At 39.6% G+C, this 19913-nt stretch overlaps 2 protein-coding genes across 2 annotated transcripts in view; one reads left to right on the plus strand and one right to left on the minus strand.

The window, feature by feature from the left end:
- Window positions 1-1169: 1169 nt before the first annotated feature.
- znf488 (zinc finger protein 488) lies at window positions 1170-4610 on the minus strand. The gene is made up of 4 exons (XM_074675790.1): window positions 4446-4610; window positions 3562-3781; window positions 3009-3237; window positions 1170-2905 (listed from the first exon to the last, which is right to left on the minus strand). Exons 1-4 carry the CDS (start codon window positions 4454-4456, stop codon window positions 1821-1823), a joined length of 1545 nt encoding a protein of 514 aa, XP_074531891.1. The 5' UTR covers window positions 4457-4610; the 3' UTR covers window positions 1170-1820.
- A 1844-nt stretch (window positions 4611-6454) lies between these two features.
- Window positions 6455-19913, plus strand: part of antxr1d (ANTXR cell adhesion molecule 1d) — a 41262-nt gene continuing 27803 nt past the window's right edge. Inside the window, exons 1-5 of the mRNA XM_074675789.1 lie at window positions 6455-7167; window positions 17373-17444; window positions 17524-17595; window positions 18009-18090; window positions 19801-19831. Of these exons, the coding sequence (XP_074531890.1) occupies window positions 7025-7167; window positions 17373-17444; window positions 17524-17595; window positions 18009-18090; window positions 19801-19831 (400 nt within the window). The 5' untranslated portion in view covers window positions 6455-7024. The remainder of the gene's footprint in view (window positions 7168-17372; window positions 17445-17523; window positions 17596-18008; window positions 18091-19800; window positions 19832-19913) is intronic.

Here is a 19913-nt window from a genome sequence, read left to right on the forward strand (position 1 = left end):
TTATTGATACAGAGTCCAAGTTTATCATTATTAAAAAACAGATTATATTGTTTTATTTAATTTATGTTTTTATTATTTTGATCAAATTTATGTTAATATTATTTTATATAAGTTATGTTTTTATCATTTCTATGTAATTTATGGTCACATTATTTTTATACAGTTTGTTTATATTATTTTATATAATTAATGTTCATATTATTTTTATGTAGTTTATGTTTATATTTTTATAAAATTAATTTTTATATTATTTTTATGTAATTTTTGTTAATGTTATTTTTATATAATCTATGTTAACATTATTTTTATATAGTTTATGTTAATATAATTTTTGTGTAATTTATGTTTATATTATTTTAATCAAATTTATGTAATATTATTTTTATGCAATTTATGTTAACATTATTTTTATAATGTTTATGTTTATATTATTTTTTTGTAATTTATGTTTACAATATTTTTGTATAATTTATGTTTATATTATTTTTTATATAACTTATATACTTTCTATATAATTTATGTGAACATTATATTTAGATAACTAATGTTTTGATTATTTTTGTGTAATTTCTGTTTATATTATTTTTATCTAATTTATGTTTATATAATTTTTAAATAATTTATATGTATATTATTTTTATATAATCTATGTTTATATTTTTATATTAAGTTTATATTATTTTCTTGTGTTTAAGGCAGCAGCCAACAGTTCAGTATCAGCATTGACTGAGCAGTGAGCTCTATGTTGGAAAATAAACAGTATTACAAAATATTTACTCTGAGCTTTTTGAATCCTGCACGAGGTTAATAAGGTATGAAAAACTAAAACTAAACTGAAACTAAACTAAAACTAAACTGAAACTAAGCCTTGTTGCAAAAATCTAAACTAAATAAAAACTAGAATGCCCGCTCTTAACGACAACGACAAATCCAAAACGATTATAACCTTGGTCCAGAGGTGACACGTGACCTCTGAGTTTTTGATTTCAGATTTTCCTGCTTGTTTTTAAAGCCCTCATTGGTCGGGCTGATACTGGTACAAAGATCCAGACCGGTCACACAGAGGATCTCAGACAAACTCAGTGAAACCTCTTCCTAAAACCCACTTTTAAAGTATTACTTTTTATTGACTTAAACTTCTCTTACATTGTTTTATGTGATCTTAACTGTTTTGTATTTCATTGTTGATCATCCTGTAACTTTGTTTTGAACGGTGTGATACAAATAAAGTTGGATTGGAAGTTTGGAAAACTGCTTCTTAGTGTTTAAACCTGTTTTTTTATTTCATCTCCACCGATAAGGAGTTTAGTGACACAGGAACTTGGTGTCCACACCTAATCCTGACCCCTTTGCTCTCACATGAGCACAATCCTCCTGTGGGCTCACACCCAACCTCTCTGGACTCTTCCAGGACCGAGGATTAAAAAGTAAACTCTGAATCAGACTGACAATGCCCTTTCTTTAGATGATGAAGAAAAACTCAACACGTCTGTTTCTTTTTCACATTTTAAGAGTTGAGAACCAAAGTGCAAACACACTCAGTCCATGTCTCGTCGTTCCCATCGGAGCAGAGAGAAGCTGATAAATTAGAGGAGAGGTCTGTGACAATCATGAGCTGTGCTTCAGAGCCCTCAGTCTGTTTCCTCCTCAGCTCCTTAAGGCACAAAGTCATCACCAGCTCACACCCAGGTCTCTACCGCCATCTAGCGGACAGGCTGGTGTTCACTACATTCATCACCAGAGCGTCTCTGAGGATCCGGACTCTGTTCAACATGAGCATCAGCTGAGGAATAAATAAAGTCCTGTGAGTCCTCCTGGTCTCAGTTATGGGAGGTCATGTGTCTCGACAGGTGGTGCCGCTCCCTGAAGTACTCGTGGCAGATCGGACAGGTGAGTTTCTCCTCCCTCCTCTTCCTCACCTGGGACTCCGCAGCGAACTCCTTCTTGTGGTGAGAGCGCATGTGGAAGACGAGGTCAGAGGTCATGCGGAAGGACAGGTTGCACTTGGCGCACCAGTTCTGCACAGAGACCCCGAAGGAGGTGAAAGTCGGAGGCAGGATGGTGAGGGACGACGTGGTCTGCAGCTGGACCCCGATGTTCCGGGACCAGTGCTCTGGGGCGTAGTGAAACGCGTTGTTTAGAGCGACAGGGGAGGGCCCAGCCTGTAGGTCCGTCCGCAGCATGCTGGACGCCATCAGGTTGCTGTACCCCACCACAGTCCTGGAGGGGAAGGGGTCTGACATCTCCTCTGCTCGGCTAGAGGGGGCTGTTGGCGCGCTGCTGGCGCACGCCTGAGGCTCCGCAGGGGAGGCTCTCTTACTGGGTTTACAAAACGCGCTCTTCTGCCCGCCCTGGCTGCTGGACACCACCAGAGAGAAGGCGCTGACGCTGCTGGAGCGCTGCGCAGAGCTCCCCCCTGTCTCCTCAGCCTCTCTGCCGTGCGTAAAAGTCCCTTTGGCGTCCCCTGCTTCCGCATCCTTACATCCCACATGATCCGGCTTCATCTTCTCAGCCTTCCCAGCAGAAGAGGACGCGTCTCCCGCTGCCTGCTCGTAGCCCCTGCTCAGCTGTGAGATGTTATCATCGTTGGAAATATTCGTTTTCTCCAGGAGAACCGCTTTCCGCCCCCTGGGGCTGAGGCTCTCCTCATATTTCCTCCTCTTTGGGAAAATCTCCGCGTCCTCCTGACTGCTGCTGCTGCTGCTGCTGGATCTCTTGTGCTCCAGGTCTCTGGCGATGTTGTGGAAATCCGTCACCCGGTGCTGCCTCTTCAGCTCCACCTGCTTGTGCTCGTAGGCTTCGCGGCTGTAGGTGTCACTCTTGACTTGAGTGCAGAGAAACCGGCAGTGGGCCAGGAAGGGGTACTCGTTCCTGAAGACCTGGAGACACCTTCCACATTTAAAGTCTGAAAGAGACAAGAATCACACGAAATGAGAACAAATACTCCCACAGAGGTTTGGAGGAGTCACAGAGATCCACCCTGGGTGTCTCTCTCGTCTCTGACTCACCTTCACTTGAGCTTTTGGTCATTTCCGTGAAGCCCAGCAGGTGAGACAGCTCCTGGTCGTACCACACCAGCAGCTCCTCCTCTTGCCTGATGTCCCGGATGGTCCTCACGTACAGCTGACCCGCTTTCAGGAAGGCCTCTGTGTTCTGCTCCTCTCCGTTACGCGCGGCCTGGACGAGCCTGAGCCAGGACAGCACCAGCGCGGAGTTACGCATGGCCTCAGGGTCCACCTGCGGAGGAGAATCATCAATACATCAGGTTTAAATATATTTTATTCCTTCAAAAGAGGGATCCTTGGCAGAAAATAAAACTTTTTTTTTAATTTTGAGTCTGGCTGTGTTGATTTTATTGATGCCACGTTTTCATTTAATACAAAATAATAAAATTCAAAGCAGGAAAACAGAAAAAAAAACATTAAAGTGAAAAAGTAAAGAATTATTTAAATGCATGAATTTCCCGCGTCTATCTGTGCCCATCATGAGGTGTTCAGGGACATTAAAAGCTGCCGGAAACAACTGATCCACGCTCAGCTCTTCAGACCCAGGACCACTCACCCGGAACACGTAGGACTTGCTCCTCTTGTCGCAGGATTTCTGCGCTATGAAGGCGATCGTGTCGTAGAAAGTGTTTTGGAGCAAACAGGGGCCGAAGCAGGTGCCTGCGGGGATGCTGCGCGTAACGACCACGCTGGTGAACAGATCCGCTGGAGGCTGCAGGAATTTACTGTCACCGGTCCAGATGGACCGAGGCAGGAAGGAGTGATCCATCATTAGACTGGAAGAAGGAGATGAGGATGGATTAGAAGCTGCTGTGGATGGAATGAGGTTCGTCTGATATTTGAAGGAAAAGGAGGAAACGCGGTCAGGGTTAGGGCCTAACATCAGCTTTAAAACGAGAAACACTGATTAAAAAATACTTTTTAGCTAAATTATTCTTAAAGCAAACACTGAGCAGAATAAAACGCGCGTTGGAGAGGTCTACTGTTAGCTGATGCTTTCATCTCCCGTTAGATCTCCTTCCATGCAATGTCGACAAAAATATCAGATAAGACACCAAATTTAATCTCACGATTTAAACTGATAAAATCTCCAAATCAAACAGAGAAACAGAGGCAGTCGGTGCCGAGGCGAAACGATTTCTAACGTCCTTTGTCTCAGTTTTTCAGTCGGTTTCTCCTTTTGTCTCCCCATCTGCCGCGCAGCCAACTGCCTGCTCTGTACGCAGGAGAAGTTCAGCGTGTGCTTTCCCTGGTGGATTCACAGCATCACTAAAAAAAAAAGATGAGGAGACACACGTTTCTGTTTTCCTCTCTGATTAAAAAAAAGTGAAGGGTCTCAGGAGTTTAAAATCTAAAGAGAGATGAGCTGAAGGTTCCAGCTGATGAAAAACGATGCACCCTGGTGTAAAAACACTGCGCTTCATCTGGATGTGGACCTACCTGCCGGACATTGGAGCAGCTGGTGCCGTGCGTCGGTGCCTTGCAGCAGGTGCTCGTCGCTGCCTTCGCTTCGTGCTGAGGAGTTACTTCTCCGGCTGCTTCTCGCTCCGTACTGTCCTCCCTGCGCTCTCCCACTCCCACTTATCCCCCTCACGGAGCGCACTGAAGCGTGGCGCATTGATGTAAACACGTGCGCGCTCACGGACACACACGCGCGTACACACTCCATGAATTTGGCTGATTGTCTCAGGCTCTGGTTTACTGTCCTCTCTCTGAAGAAGAGGGATGTAGAAGCTAATTTGGTGGAATCACGTGGTATTTATGAAGATATGATGTTAATCCAGGAACAAAGACACAGATTAAAACGTGTGATTCCTACAATCTGACCTGTGTAAGAATCCACCATCAGGGCCTTGATCACCACAGTATCTGTAGCAGACCTCACACACACAGTTAGCAGCCCCACAGATAATCAGACCTACTTGTCTTTACACGCTTTGGAAACCAGAAACAGTCTCTAAAAATCTTTCTGGAAACAATAAAACCACCCACACTCCAGATAAGCAGTGGTATGTATTTCACTGGCTCGTGTGGGCAAAGGGAAATAGTAAAATTGGCCACTTTCCTCAGTGTGAGGCAGGGTGGTCTGGGTTTGCCACCGGCTAAATGCATAATTCATAAAGTAAATGTTTCTGTCTAATGAGCATTTAATGGATTATTCTGCATCAAAGCTCCGGACTGGATAAATGTCCTGCTGCTGATGGAGCCAACTCTGCGTAATGAGAAAGCTGGAGCACATTAAAGCTTAAGATCCAACAGCCTGGTCAGAGAGCCACCACATCAGGGAGGGAGGGGGGATGGTTTATTTAGTGTGGATACAACATCTCTGAAACATTAGATTTTATAAAGATAAAATATTTATTTATTTATTTATTTATTTATTTATTTATTTATTTATTTATTTATATCTTTTTGGCGTTTTTTCGTTAAATATCACAATATAATTTTATTTTATTTTATTTTATTTTATTTATTTAATGATTTTTTCACCATTACAATAAAATGTGATTTAATTCTATTCAATACTTTTTAATGTATGTATTTTTTTTAAGTTATTAATCTTTTATTTATTTTTTTTATTTCTTCACATAACAATGTTAGACGTTTTTCTTTATTTATTTATGTGGTGATTTTTTCCATTTCACAATGTTAGGTGTTTGTTACTTTTTAGTTTATTTATTTATTTATTTATTTTTATATACTATTTTTTTGCAATTTGTTTCCACATAACGATGAAAAGTGATTGTATTCTATTATATACATTTTTATTTATGTATTATTTTTTATTAATTTTGTGGTTTATTTTTTTATTTTTTCCACATTACCATGTTTGGCGTGTTTTAATATTAATTTATTTATTAGTGATTTTTTTTTTTAATAATACAATGTTGGTTTTTTTTTTAAAATATTTATCTTTTATTTCTTTTTTAAGTGATTTATTTTTAGTGATTATTTTCACATTACGACATTTGTTGACTTTATTTTCAATATATTTTTTCTAATTTTTATCATTTTTATAATTTTTATATTACAATGTTATGTGGTTATTTTTAGTTTTTTAATTTTTATTATTATCTTTTTTTTTTTTATTTACGATGTTAGGTGGTATGTGTAAGGATTTTTTTAAAAATATTTAGTATTATTCATTATTTATTAGTGATTTTTCTTTTTTACATTACAATGGTAGGTGTTTTTTTTAGGATTTTCAAAAAATATTTATTATAATGTTTTTATGTATTACTGATTTTTTTACATTAAAATGTTAGGTGATAATTTTAATTTTTCTTTTAAATATTTATTTTCATTTATTTTTATTTTTTGAGATTTTTTTTTCACATTATAATGCCTATTGTCAGGACTCATGCCTATTGACAGTCTCAGGAGCACTTTTACAGAGGGTTTCAGGCACAATGAGTCTGTTTTTGCTGGAGGGCGTTTAAGGGTTGAATATCATCAGGCAGAGATTTAATCCAGTTTTTCTAAGGACAAAATCTGAAGTCACATGAATAACCAAACTTCTTTTATTCAAAACAAGAGGAAACTGATATTTATAAAATATGTGGTTCATTAACCAGGAATGGTTTTAAAAATCAAACATGTTGGGCATTAAACTCGTCCAGTGACTCGGACAAACACGAAGGACTGAGTCATGTCTTCGGTCTGAGGTAGTTTGATGTTTCTGTGGGAAATTCCCTGAGCCTGAGCAGATCCTCTCACTCCTCTTTGTGTTTGTCAGGGTAACACTGGAGTTTTGTGTCTCTCCTCGGGTGTCGCTCCTCTCCTCCATCCTGCTCTGCCTCGGTGCTGTTTTTTTTTTCTCCTGAGCAGAAAGAAGAGTTGGAGAGCCCGGCTCCAGCTGAACCACCCTGCTGTCTGCTGAAAGCTCCGAGCCTAGCAGGGCAAACCGTGAAAACAACACGTCTCCAGCGCAGCATCGACTCAGAAACTGCTGGATGGGATAAAATGTGAAGGTCTTGGCGTGTCACGGCGTTGGAGAAGTCAGCAGAGAACCGGGAAAGATGGCGTGGGCTCAGACTCGCGTGTTGCTCGCTGTGGCTCTGCTGGGAATTTTCCTCCTCGGTGTCTCGGTGAAAGGAGAGCAACAGGAGGAGGAGGAGAGATCATGTCAGGGAGCTTTCGACCTCTATTTTGTCCTCGACAAGTGAGTGTCCGATATTATTTATGGCTTTGTTACTTTCTCCTCGCTGCGCATTGCCATGCAACCGCCCCGTTGTTTGGAAACGCGGAGCGCATCAGTCAGATCCGGGCTGTCGGTGGTAAAAGCAGAAAGTCTGAGCCTCTGAAAGTGTGAAACTGACTCTTATTACAACACTTTAACACAAAGCAGGCCGTGAATGAAACTGTGTTTTCTGTTTTGAGGGATTTCTCCGCTGATTAGTCACTCAAACTCATTTTAACCCTCATTGTTCATCTCAAAGTGACTTTGCGTAAACGTTTCTTGATTTGTTTTTGAAGTGAGGTGACTTTTCAGACAAAAGAGCTTTTGCCTTCCTTTCTTTTCCTTTCTTTTCTTTTCTTTTCGTTTCTTTCCTCCGGTCCACAGTGGAGGGGCAAGCAGGCAGAGCAGCACTCACGGGATGTGGGCAGGGCGAGCAGGATGGATAGGGTTTCAGGCTGATGACGCCTGCGGATACAGCTGCAGCTGCTGCGCCTCAGCTCAGCGGTTCACTGAGGCCTGCACGGTCATCCTGTTAAACTCTATTATTTTCTCCATCTTCACTGAGCTCATAGCATCCTGGACAGCCTATAGAGACTGCAAGCTTGGAGTCAGATTACAGGGAGTTTGACCTCTGAGCACTAGATGTGATGAGGTTTGAAGAGTCTTCTGTTTAACACTTTGTCAGTCATGTTTATTTAGAGATTGATCCTGGTATCGAGTGTTGATTCTCCTTATAGCTGGATCAGTATCAGGAAGAGGGCTGATCCATGGTGCTGATCCAGGCAAACAGCTCTTTACCTTTTTTTTTTTATTTACCGGCTCCTGGCTTCTTGATTTGACTTGTTTCCTCTGATGCACTCTTTGTTTTTTGTTTTTTTTGCTGCATCACCAGTCCACAGGGTAAAAAGTTTGCAGTTGAAAAGAACTTGTTTTTTCATTCTGAAGCTTTGTTTTGCTGCTAAATATTTAAATATTCCATAGTCTGAATAAGTATTAACTTTAGTAATTCTGTTTACTCATTTTTTGGCTTTATTATTTAACACTGGTATCAGACTGTTACTAGTATTAGTCAGTGCCCAAAGTCCAGGTATCAGTAGAGATGGTTGCTGAATTAGGTACTTTTATGAGCCCCATTTACACGACAACGTTTCATCTGGAAATGCTGAAACACAGAGAAAAATCTGTTTACACAGAAACGTAGAGGGACTGAAAATGCTGTAGTGAGCATGCCAGGCCTGTAGGTGGTGCTGTAACTGTCATGTCCTGAAGCAGCTCTTGGTAGATCTCCTCTGAAGTAGAGTTGGGCCGATCATCTGGTGTAAACAGATGCTCATTTAGTTAAAGACAGTCACAGATTCAGCAGATTGAGCAGAACAAGATCAACACGGTATATCACCATGATCGTAACAACGGGACTGAAGAGGAGTGTGACGTCAGCGTTTCCACTGAAAAATGGCAATGGTGTCGGCAGCGTTTCAGAAAAACCCCACTCCGGAGGCCGTTTTCAAAGTTTGCGTTTATGGTTGGCCGAAACGCAACAAAACTTTTGTGTTTCAGCCTAAAACTGTTGTCGTTTTAACGGCCCCAGAGGTACTGACCAAATTCCATCTGTAGGACCGGTTCATATGAAATCAAACGGTACCATGTTTAGGTACCTGAACGCATCCTTGTGACTGAGGCAGTGGAAGAGTAGGAGATTTTCCATGCTGGACATGAACGCAGCATTACAAGTTTATATGTCTAGAAATACATGTGTTAAATTGAAAAACTTTGTGATTTTATTATTAACCCAATTAATATTTCTCACCACATAAACACACTAAAGTACTGAAAACTGGAACCGTTGAGCACCAATAACGATGGCAAAGTATCAGGAATCGTTAAATAGACTAGAACTTTATTGTCATTGTAACAAGTACAACGAAATTGAAGTCACAGCATCAATCAAGAAAACCAAAGTCAGAAAGTGTATAGAAAGTGTAAAAAGCTCCATAGTAAAACAGATGCTGACAGCTTGTCCATCATTGTCCAGTCAGCCAGCCTCCACCTCCACAGGGTCCAGGACTGAGCTTCTTCAGCAGTCTGTTCAGTCTCTGTCTCCTGGATCCTGTCTGCTCACAGCAGGTGAAGCTCTTCACATGTGGCCTTGGTGTCTGCTGTTAGCTCTGTTAGCCATGTCTGTGGATAGCATGATGCTACTCTGCCTTCTGGTATTCCCTCTGTTGCTGGGTTAGCACAGCTAGCTCGTCCATCTTATTGGAGATAGATCTTACGTTCCCAATAATGATGGATGGAAGGACAGGTCCATGTCGTCACTTCTTAGCTCACACCTGAGAACCAGCACGTCGCCCTCACCTCCTTCTCCTCACCTTGTGGGAAACATCTGGCCTAGCACCAGTTAGCACTGACATGCTACAGGCTGCTAACAGCTGAGTTCACATGTAAACAATGCAGCCATGGTTACATGTAGGATCTCCAGACAAACACAGGAGAAAAAGTAGTAAAAATATCACTGAAGACACAAAAAGTTTGGTGTCCATGACCAACAAATGAGCCAAACAAAGTGATGATCCACTCCAAATACAGAGATGACGAAAAAGAGACGAAAAAGTTACATGACTAGCAATATGCAAAAATATGAACGGCACCAATCCATAGGTGTCAGTATTGGAACCAGAAAAGCTATTTGTGTTGCACTGTTGTTAAAAATCCCACAAACTGTTTTCTGGCTTCACTCACTTTAGCTTTTCACTTTCTCTTCAGTTTGCCAAAGCGTAAACTTTGGGGAATTGAAAATGTAGATGAAGACGCTTGTAGATTTGAGTTGGAGACCCCATTCTTCGCTGAAATGAGAGAGGTGGTATCACTGCATCATCCTCTGGTTTTCCATTTTCTGTGGTTTTCTTGGGAATTTCAGTCGTCATCAGATAGCCGTCAGTTCAGGAATTCAGTAAATGAGGCATGAACGATCCAGGATGATAAACTCAGAGAATCATAGAGCGTCAGAAAAACTGAGCTCTCCCAGACAAAACAAGACAAACCCAGTTTCTCTGCACCAGCTCTCAGAGTAAACCCTGAATCAAACTTTAATATCTTTATACGTTTACGAGAAGGACTGAGAGCCCTAACGTGATGTCTCATCCCCAGAGCAGCGAGTTTCAGGCTGCACGCTCTCTGAGGATGTTTTTGCCATTTTTTGGCGCTGACTGCTCCAGTAATTACTCATGTGTGATCTCACCGCAGCCTCAGAGCTGCTGAGCTGTTTTTCGGAGCAGCTCAGACATTATAATCGACATTTTTGTCATATCTTGGGCCGCAGTTACAAGGTGAAGTTCAAGCATGAGGACGGAGAGCAGTCAGACGTGTCAGAGCGTGCAGAGTGAGCAGAAACAGACGAGGAAAAAGAAAATGAGTCTCTGAGGATTCTGCAGGTGATAACAGGTTTTAAAGCCAGAGGATTAAAGTGAGTTTGAGGTGGAGGACTGATTCTGCAGCGTGTTGTGATTCTGGGTGGAGGCGTTAAACTCTGTGGTGTCTTTATGGTGAGGTAACGGTGTATGAAACCCTCCGTATGACCTCGGCTGCCCTCTTTTTACCACCCACGAGCCGTGATGTGGACACGCTGAGTGACATTTGGCTCTGTGTTTGACACATTTATGATCTTTGGGGTGTCCATGGCAGCATCTGCAGCTGCTCTTTAGTTTTTACCCTTTGATTCAGAAAGTTTAGGAGCGTGGCGTGTAACGCGTGGCCAGGCCTGAGGTACGCCTGTGTTTGTCTGGGTGTCTGGACCTGCGTGTATCAGCAAGCCTCCAGGACGCTTCTCCTCCTGAGATGGCACCGACTCTTTGGATGTTTTCAGGTCTGAAATGCCAGGAGTGTGAGCGTCAGAGCTGTTTTAACCTGCTTAGTGTTTGTCTGACTCTCCTCTGTGGCGTCCCTGTCCTGAGGGTTCAGAGACGTGCTGAGCAGAGAATGTGAGCGTGAGGTTCACCGGACAAATTAAAGCAGCACCAGCGCCCCACATTCCTCCACTCCACGTGTGACCCCGACCAAACTCCAGGCTGCATACTTCCTCTTTATCTGATGTCGCCAGATCAGGATAAAAGCAGCTGTTTTAGTGAGTTATTCATCGCTTCAGATACAGACTCTGAAGGTAGAAACAGGAGGACATCCAGGGGAAACCTTTGCCTTGCCATCAGATCAAGTTACAGTGGCGCTAAAGAGTAACACAGACACTTTAACAGATCATATTTTCAAAACAAACATGAAATTTAAGCTTTTGTGAATAGTTTCCAATTTATATGAAATATTGATCATTTTAATTGTGTTTCTTTTAATTGCAAAGGACAGACTTGTCTGTTTTTAATGGGGCAGCTCCACAAAAGGCTCATAAGTGTGTGAAGCTGCTTGTGTGAACTCCCAGTTCCTCCTTTTTGTGTAATTTTGAGTAAAATAGCACAAAGGTACGTCAACGTTAACTCATAACAGCACTAAATAAAGCCAAAAAAAATGGATTTGATCTGACCTGGGCAAGAGTCTGCAACCTTTACTTTCAAAGGAGCCATTTTTCCTCAGCTCACCTGGATTAAAGTCATTCAGGAGCCACAACATCTACTTTATCTCCACAATAACCACTATGAAATGTATAAAATCTAGTGACTAATTATCTAAAAGAGAAGTTGTTAAAGTTTAGAAAAATGTACATGTGATGCCTTAATTTTTTTAAATTAAAATTTAAAAAAAATTAGAAGTGCCAAAAATTGCAAACAGTCGCAAAAAATCTAAAAATCTCACAAATCTTTCACAAAATTGAAATTTCAAAAGAATGATAAATAAAATAGTTATTTTGTAAAAACCTGAAATTTTAAAAAGTTGCAGTTTTTTGTAAAAGTTTTATCAAATTGAAAAAAATGACAATTAGAAAAAAAATGCAAAGCAATTGCAAAAAAATAAAAAAAAATGTAATTTCAAAGATTTGCAACCAATTAAAAAATAATCAAAAAATTGTAAAAAAAAATTGTAAAAAAAAAGTCACAAAAAAGAACAAAATACAATAAATTTGCAAAGTTTTTTCTAAGTTTCATAAAATTAAGATTTTGACAAACAGAAAAAATTAAAAATTTTGTATTTTCAAAAATTTGCAACAAATTAAAAAATAATCAAAAAAATTGTAAAAATGACACATTTAAATAATAAAAAAATGAAATTCAATAAATTTGCAAAGATTTTTTTTAAGTTTCATAAAAAAAAGACAAATAGAAAAAAAGTGAAATTTAAATAAAAAAATAACAAAAAAATCAAAATGTATGAAATTTCAAAAATTTGCAACAAATTAAAAAATAATCCAAAAATTGGAAAAAAAAGTCACATTTAAAAAAAGTTTGCACAGTTTTTTGTACATTTTATAAAATTAAGAAAATTGACAAATGGAAAAAAGTGAAATTTCAAAAAAATTGCAAAAAGAATCAAAATTTATGAAATTTAAAAAAATCTACAGCAAATAAAATAAAATCAAAAATTTGTAAAAATGACACATTTAAATAATTAAAAGAATGAAATTCTAAAATTTGCAAAAATTTTTGTAAGAATACTTTAAGGTGATTACATTGATCATGTTCGTCGAATTATCATTTGTTGTTTGCTCTTGTTTTGCCACATCTCAAGCATGTATTTGAAGTTGTCAGTGAAATGAATCCATCCACACAGAATTAAAATCAGTATTTTCTTCCAGATGAGTCTTTTTGTAGATGTAGTTATCTTCCCAGGGCTGTAAAACTTAAGTTAGCCACAGGTGCATGGAAAGTTGGTGGGCTGTTGATGTTGTAGGAGGTGAAGTAGAGCGGTGGCAGGCTTTATTGACAGATGGGATGAAGATTTAGTTCAACTAAATGTTAACGCAGTATTTTATTTAGTGTCAGTGTCTTTAATCATCAATACCCTCGGGAAGAAAAATAACTATTCTTTATTTCAGTAATATTTTTTAAAGCTTCAAAAAGCCATATGAGGTTGAAGACCCTTGGTTTAGGTAAACAAACACCCAAAGAGACGTAAAGCAGCGTCTGAGGATTTGGATCAGATGAAACTGATGAGCCTGTTCCCAGAGGAGAGTCCTCCTGGAGGCTTTTGTCCTGCTCTCACTCCCAGAGAAAAGGGATAAGTGGAGCAGGTAGTCAGTGGTTAAAGAAAGGGAACAAAGGCAGGTCATCAATCTACCAGCTCAGACTTTCTCTGTTTACAGCCCTGTCACACACACTCTCACACACACACACTCACACACACTTGCTGTAGAGGCTGTTTGAAGTTGCATCCTTAAGCAGACGCTCACACTCACATCGACCCCCTGCTGAGTGTTACTACTTTGTCCTGCTGTTGTTCATGTCGCAGCCTTTTCACTCTGCGGACCCCCAACCTGTTGTTAGCCTGGCTGTGCTCACTGAGACCATCTGTTCCGCCTCACGGGTCCAACACACACACACACACACACACACGCTCATATAAACACGAGCACACACAGCGGCACACGGGCCAGCTGCCTGCTACATGGTGCCTGCTAGAGGCAGACTGCTACATCTGTCCCTGTCTAACCTCCACCCCTCTGGCCCAGCAGCAATTAGCCCCCATTAGCAGCCCCCTGGGACTGCGCTTCATTAAGGAGACTGTCATGGCTGCAGCAGCATGTAGCGAGCTAACCAGCAGCTTCACCGCTGACAGGTTCCTGTCCACTGTGATGGCATCTGACGGCTCGGCTGCAGGAATGTCCTCAGATATGGACTCGAGAAGCTGTTAGCGCTGGATCTGGTTATTACCTACAACACTCATTACCTCTGAATCACTGGGTGAGACGGACGGAGCGCTGTATTATCTGGACCTGTATGATTCTGAGGTTTGCTTTTCTGTTGACTCAGCTAAACTCAGCATGAGTCATGAAGTGAAGCTGTGACTTCACAGACATGCATGTCAACAAGCGCTGATGCTAGCAGCTCAGTGAGCACAGGAGAAAGCAAAATGTGACAGTTAAGGAGAGGCACGGATACATGTGTATGGAAACACGCTAAAAATAGACGCCCTCCTGAGGATGGAGCAGTATGGAAGGAGATAAACATCCCTACAGATACACAGAGAAACACACAGAGAGCTCAACGCTAGTTAAGATTTTACAGCCTTTTCAGATGAGATTCAACTTCACAGATTTAGACCAAAAGAAGATCCTGACCTGGCTTGTTAGTAGTTTGAAGAATCGCCCTGTCAGCTCAGCCATTACATCACCACCATCGTCCACCATGACGTCTCTGATAAAACCTCAGAGAGACGATCGCAGGTTAATTACTTCACTTTACCGTCCCGCCTCTGTGCGTTACACACTGTATATGAGGCGTGACCAGGGATGGGAACCTTTCACATTTGAAACAATACGGTACTGATGCCAGATACCTGGCAATGGGTCCAGGTACTCAACGGTACCACTTTCGGTACTTTTTTGTGTTTATGTGGTAAAAAAACATTAATTTGTTTAATAATAAAATATTTTATTGTTCAATTTAATACAATTATTGTACAATATATAACCTTGCAATGCTGTGTTCATGTCCAGTAGGAAAATCACCTACTCATCCACTCCCTCACAGCCACAGAGATGCATTTAAATTAGATTAGATTAGATAAGTTCAACTTTATTGTCCTTTGAAGGAAATTTGTCTTAGACAGCAGTACTACTGGCCTAGGACGCAGTATTTTAAATGACAAAATACTAGACACATACAACAGTCACATAAGCAAGAGGTCGGCAGTAAGCATGGCCAGAAGTTATTGCACAAGGATGTAAAAGTGCAGTGCTGGACACAATACGATAAGAACAAAACATGGGTAAAAGTCAGATAATAACAGCTAAGAACAAGTAGAAGCAGATAATAAGTAAAATATGTAGAAACAAGTTAAAAAAAATAGATAAGAAATAGAAAATAAAACCATGGATAAAAGTGGAATAATCTTAACAAGTCAGTGACTGGTGGCAATAAATTAGGTACCTAAATGTGGTACCTTTTGGTTTTACGTGAATCGGAACCCGGTACTTTTGACAGAATTCAGACTTCGGTACCTCTAAAAGTACCTAATTCGGTACGCATCCCTAGGCGTGACACAGATGTTGGTATCTAGCCTTGAAATGGTGTTGCTGGTTCGATATAAATTAAGATTCTTTGATATTTATGATTTCTGTGGTTTTTAGTTTGACTCTCTAACACCAGACCATGTGAAAAGGTTGAATTCAGGAGTTAATCAGGTGATCTGACATCTCAACTTTTTCCAACCCGGCTGATAAACACAGACTAAAACGAAGGCCTTGTCAAACAAATCTTAACATAAAATAAAAAATAAAATGTTGTGGATAAATAATGAAGTTAGACTTTAATTCAATGTCCAGATTAGTTGGACTTTAAACATCTCATTCCTCTGGATCTACTCCAAAGTTGTCCCTGATGTCTGAAGCTTCATTTTCCATCTGTGTCTCTCTGTTAATGACAAGTTCTTTAGATACTTAAGAGTGTGTTAGGTATATTTGTGATTAAAAAAAAGGGTCTTCCTGGGGGGTCAGAGAAATGTGCTTTTATTATGACATTATTCTTATCTTGATGGACGCATTTCTCTGAACCCACTGGCAGATTCTTTTTACTTGTTTGAGGCAAAAAAAAAGACTTCAGATAACTCTCACGTCTTGCTCAGCTCTGATATTGTTGTTGTTGTGCTACAGATGTTGATTTGAAATATTAGATACTCAAAGGAGTTAAAGTTCCCATCTCCTGCTCCTTTCCTGCAGTTTAATCTGGATCATTGATGTCTTCATGAAATGGTAGTAACATGTTTTGGTCCAAAAAGCCAATGAATCAAGCACAGCAGCATTGTTTCCAGGCTCTCATAGCCCCTCTGTTCAGAACGCTCTGATTTAGTGGGCGTGGCCTTCATATGTAAATGAGCCACCGCTGATACCGCCCCGCTCTTCCACGTCACTGAGAGCGGCGCCACGAGCTCCGAGTGCACAATGTTTAGAAAAAAGAGAAGCTCGTTTACCGTAACATTACAGGCTAAAACAACAGGCTAACTGCAGCTAAAGTTAGCATCCTGAAGCTAACACAGAGACAGGGGGGACACTGAGGAAAAGCTCTTCCATCTGCTCCACAGCACACAGCATTTAAAATACTCACATTTCCAGGGTCCCAGGTTTGTTGGAGGATGGTTGGTAATGCGCCTGGATTCAGGACCAGTCTATTGGCTAGCCCTCTGTTGGACTGTCCAAAGTTGGAAAAGCAGTCGGCCGTGAAGTGACTAGCACACACATGCTCAGTTTTACTGAGTGTAGCTGGAACATTTCCTGATAAATGAACTCTAAACACTTAGTCTGTCTTCTTCTGAGATGGGAAGCTTGAGCATGGAACTATGTGGCTGTTTACAGCCAAAAACAGAGCAGTGATGGCTCTTCAACTTCAGCGCCCACTCCCCACTGCAAACAGCTGGTTTTAGGTCAGGATTTTACATTCACAAGCTCTACCAAGAACAGGTTTGGTCATTAAATATCACATTTTGTGGGCTGGGAGGAAAGACAAAGACCCACAATTTCACTAAAAGACTTAAAAAAGTGAGTTTTGTATAATATGGGACCTTGAAGTACCATTTAACAAAATGAATTGTCTTTTAAAAGATGCGCATCATGAACTTTATATCTTCAAACAACATGTCAGTTCAAGTTTTTCCACTTGATCTGATGAAGAAATCTAATCTATTGTGACAAACTTTATGAAACCCCCTCTGATGGAGCGAATGAGACGTAAAACTCCAAAGAAAAGCCAGATCACACTGGGACTATCACCCTCTGATGAAACTTCAGGATTATTCATCAGCAGTGTTGCACAACTTTAATACAGGCCAAACTATCCGACCGGCTGCCTGGTTTGTAATCTTTACACAGATGAGGGTGGTGACTGCATTAGTTTTACACATTTGGCTTTGATTTCACTTACTAGGAAAACAATCTTTATTTATTATTTTGTGAATAATCTCTGAGAAAGTTGGCGTCATTAACTATAAATCCTGAGTTCAATAAAAAGAAGTGTTGGCTGCAGCAGAGGATAATCAGTCATCTGCTGAAACATCACGTTTTCTCCTTACAAGGTTGTGTTCTTGTTGTTTTTCAGATCAGGAAGCGTGAAGCATCACTGGATAGAGATTTACTCCTTCGTGCAGCAGCTGGCGGAGAAGTTTATCAGGTAAAAAGTGTGTTCAGTTATTGGAGAATGTGACTGTTTGTCTTGTCTTGTGTGATGTGAAGTGACTCTGTGTTTGCAGCCCCATGCTTAGGATGTCCTTCATCGTCTTCTCCACACGAGGAACCATCATCATGAAACTGACTGAAAACAGGTGAGACCTGCGCCTGAAAAACAACCAAACTGTCTGAATCCTCTTTCTGTTTACGACTTCTCTAATACCTAACATTTCCTCTCTGCTCGTGTTTATGTTTAGTTTCCCAAACTTCTGCAAACTTGGTTTTTAGACCCAGACTTTCTTGCTCCTTCAAATTGAATTGATCACAAACTTTATCCAGCTTTAAGCAACCAAAAAATACACAACAGTCCATTCAGTCTCCTGGAGACACGTTCTGCTGTACAGAGATTGGCTTGAACACAACCTAATCCACGTAATTACTCGCCAACTCGAACCATTCCCTATCTCCTTCTCTGTCTACTGTACAGGGGAAGTTTCTCAGCATGTTTCCAGAAAAGCAGCTCGTTTCCAGAGAGTTTTATCTGCATCTCTGTCTGTTTATCCCACAGAGAGGCCATTGATGGAGGCTTAAGGGCTCTGAGCAGAGTGATCCCTGGAGGAGACACGTTTATGAACTTAGGGCTGGAGATGGTAAGGAAGAGGCCGAGGGCCTAACTCGCACGTAAAGCCATCCTTAATCCCACAAACTTAGTGTTCGACTCAGGATTTCACTCCAATATTTACAGAGGATAAAAAGGGTTCAAAGCAGGAACAATAGCAAGAGGAAGCGTAGGAGGAATGCATCAAATCATGTGATTTCCCCCGTTCTTGAAACAGCACAGATTTGTGAGTGAATGTAATGAGGCGCTGTGAAATTAAATCACTCAGCCATGTGGTTTCATTCTGGTTTGTTCAATCAAAAACATGCCGTCGTCGTTAAGATTTTACAGCATTTTCAGATGAGATCCAAGTCCAAAAATTCAGACCAAAAGAGAGATGCTAACATTTGCTAAGCCTTGTAAAAGAAGATTGTGACCTGGCTTGGAAAAAGTATGAACATATTTTAACACAGTGCTGCCTATAGATGTTTAAACCAGGGGTCTGCAACCTTTACTTTGATAGGAGCCACTTTACCTCAGCTCACCTGGGTTGAAGTCATTCAGAAACCACAAAATCTATTTTATATTCATAATAAAGACAATAAAGTGGATTAACACTTTAGTTAAATATAGTTAAATATAGTTAATGATCTAAACAAAGTTTTTTGAACTTATGAAATTCCATATATGATGTGTTAGTATTTTTTTATTACCAAAAAAGTTTTAAAGATATTGAAATTCAAAAAAATTTGAAAAGTTTCATGTCAAAACATTTTTGTACTTTTTGGGGGAAATTTTAATATATTGTGACTTTTTGTTATTGCAAGACATTTTGAAATTTAAAAAACTGCAAAGATTTTTGAAATGTCAAAAATCTGCAAATTTAAAATTAAAAAAAAAAAAAAAAACTTTAAACAATTTTGAAATTTAAAATAATTGCTGAAATTTCAGCATTAATGAAATAATATTAAAATTTGACAACATAGATGGACAAAATCGCTCAACTCATCATTTTTTGTTGGTTGCTAATGTTTTGCCACATATCAAGCCCAATATTAAGCTGACATGTTGTCAGTTAAATGAATCCACCAAAAATTGCAAAAAGATTCAAAAAGTTGAAAAATGACAAAAAATCACAAATAAATCAAAATGTCAAAAGTTAAGCAATTTTTGTACAAATAAAAAAAAATAAATTTGAAAAAAACAACAACATGCAACTTAAGAAATTTGCAAAGTTTTGGGGACTTTTTTAAAAATTTAATTAGAAAAATATGAAATCTAAAAAAATTGCAAATCATTTTTTTTTTGAAATTTTCAAAAATTTGCAAAAAATAAAAAAATAAAAATAAAAATAAATTCAACAACGCAAAAAAATCTCAAATTAAAAAAAATTAAAGAATGACGTTCAATAAATTTGCAAAATTTTAACATAAATGAACGAATATTTGAATATGATGGCTTACATCGATAACATGCTCAACTCATCAGGTTTCGTTGGTTGCTAATGTTTTGCCACAGATCAAGCCTAATATTAAGCCTATGATGTTGTAGGAGGTAAAGTAGAGTGGTGACAGGCTTTATTGACAGATTTCTTTAATCATCAATACTCTCTGTAAGAAAAATAACAATTCTTAAAGTTACAAGGAGCCACTGCAAAGTAGTCAAAGAGCTGCAGGTTGAAGACCCTTGGTCTAAACCTTTACCTTCTGTCTTTTTTGCTGAATGATTAACATGTCCTCTAATGCCTTGTTTGCATTTGCAGGCTAACGCACAGATATACCAGGAGAAGCATGGTGAGCTACTCTGTTAACTACTAAAGCATATAAACCTGTGTGTGGTCAGTTAATAGAGAAATGACAGGTTTATGCTCTGCAG

The sequence above is a fragment of the Halichoeres trimaculatus genome, unplaced genomic scaffold (genome assembly GCF_033239565.1).
Source record: "Halichoeres trimaculatus isolate MK-OKI-2021-1 unplaced genomic scaffold, fHalTri1.1 fHalTri1_scaffold_8, whole genome shotgun sequence".
Lineage (NCBI taxonomy): Eukaryota > Metazoa > Chordata > Actinopteri > Labriformes > Labridae > Halichoeres > Halichoeres trimaculatus.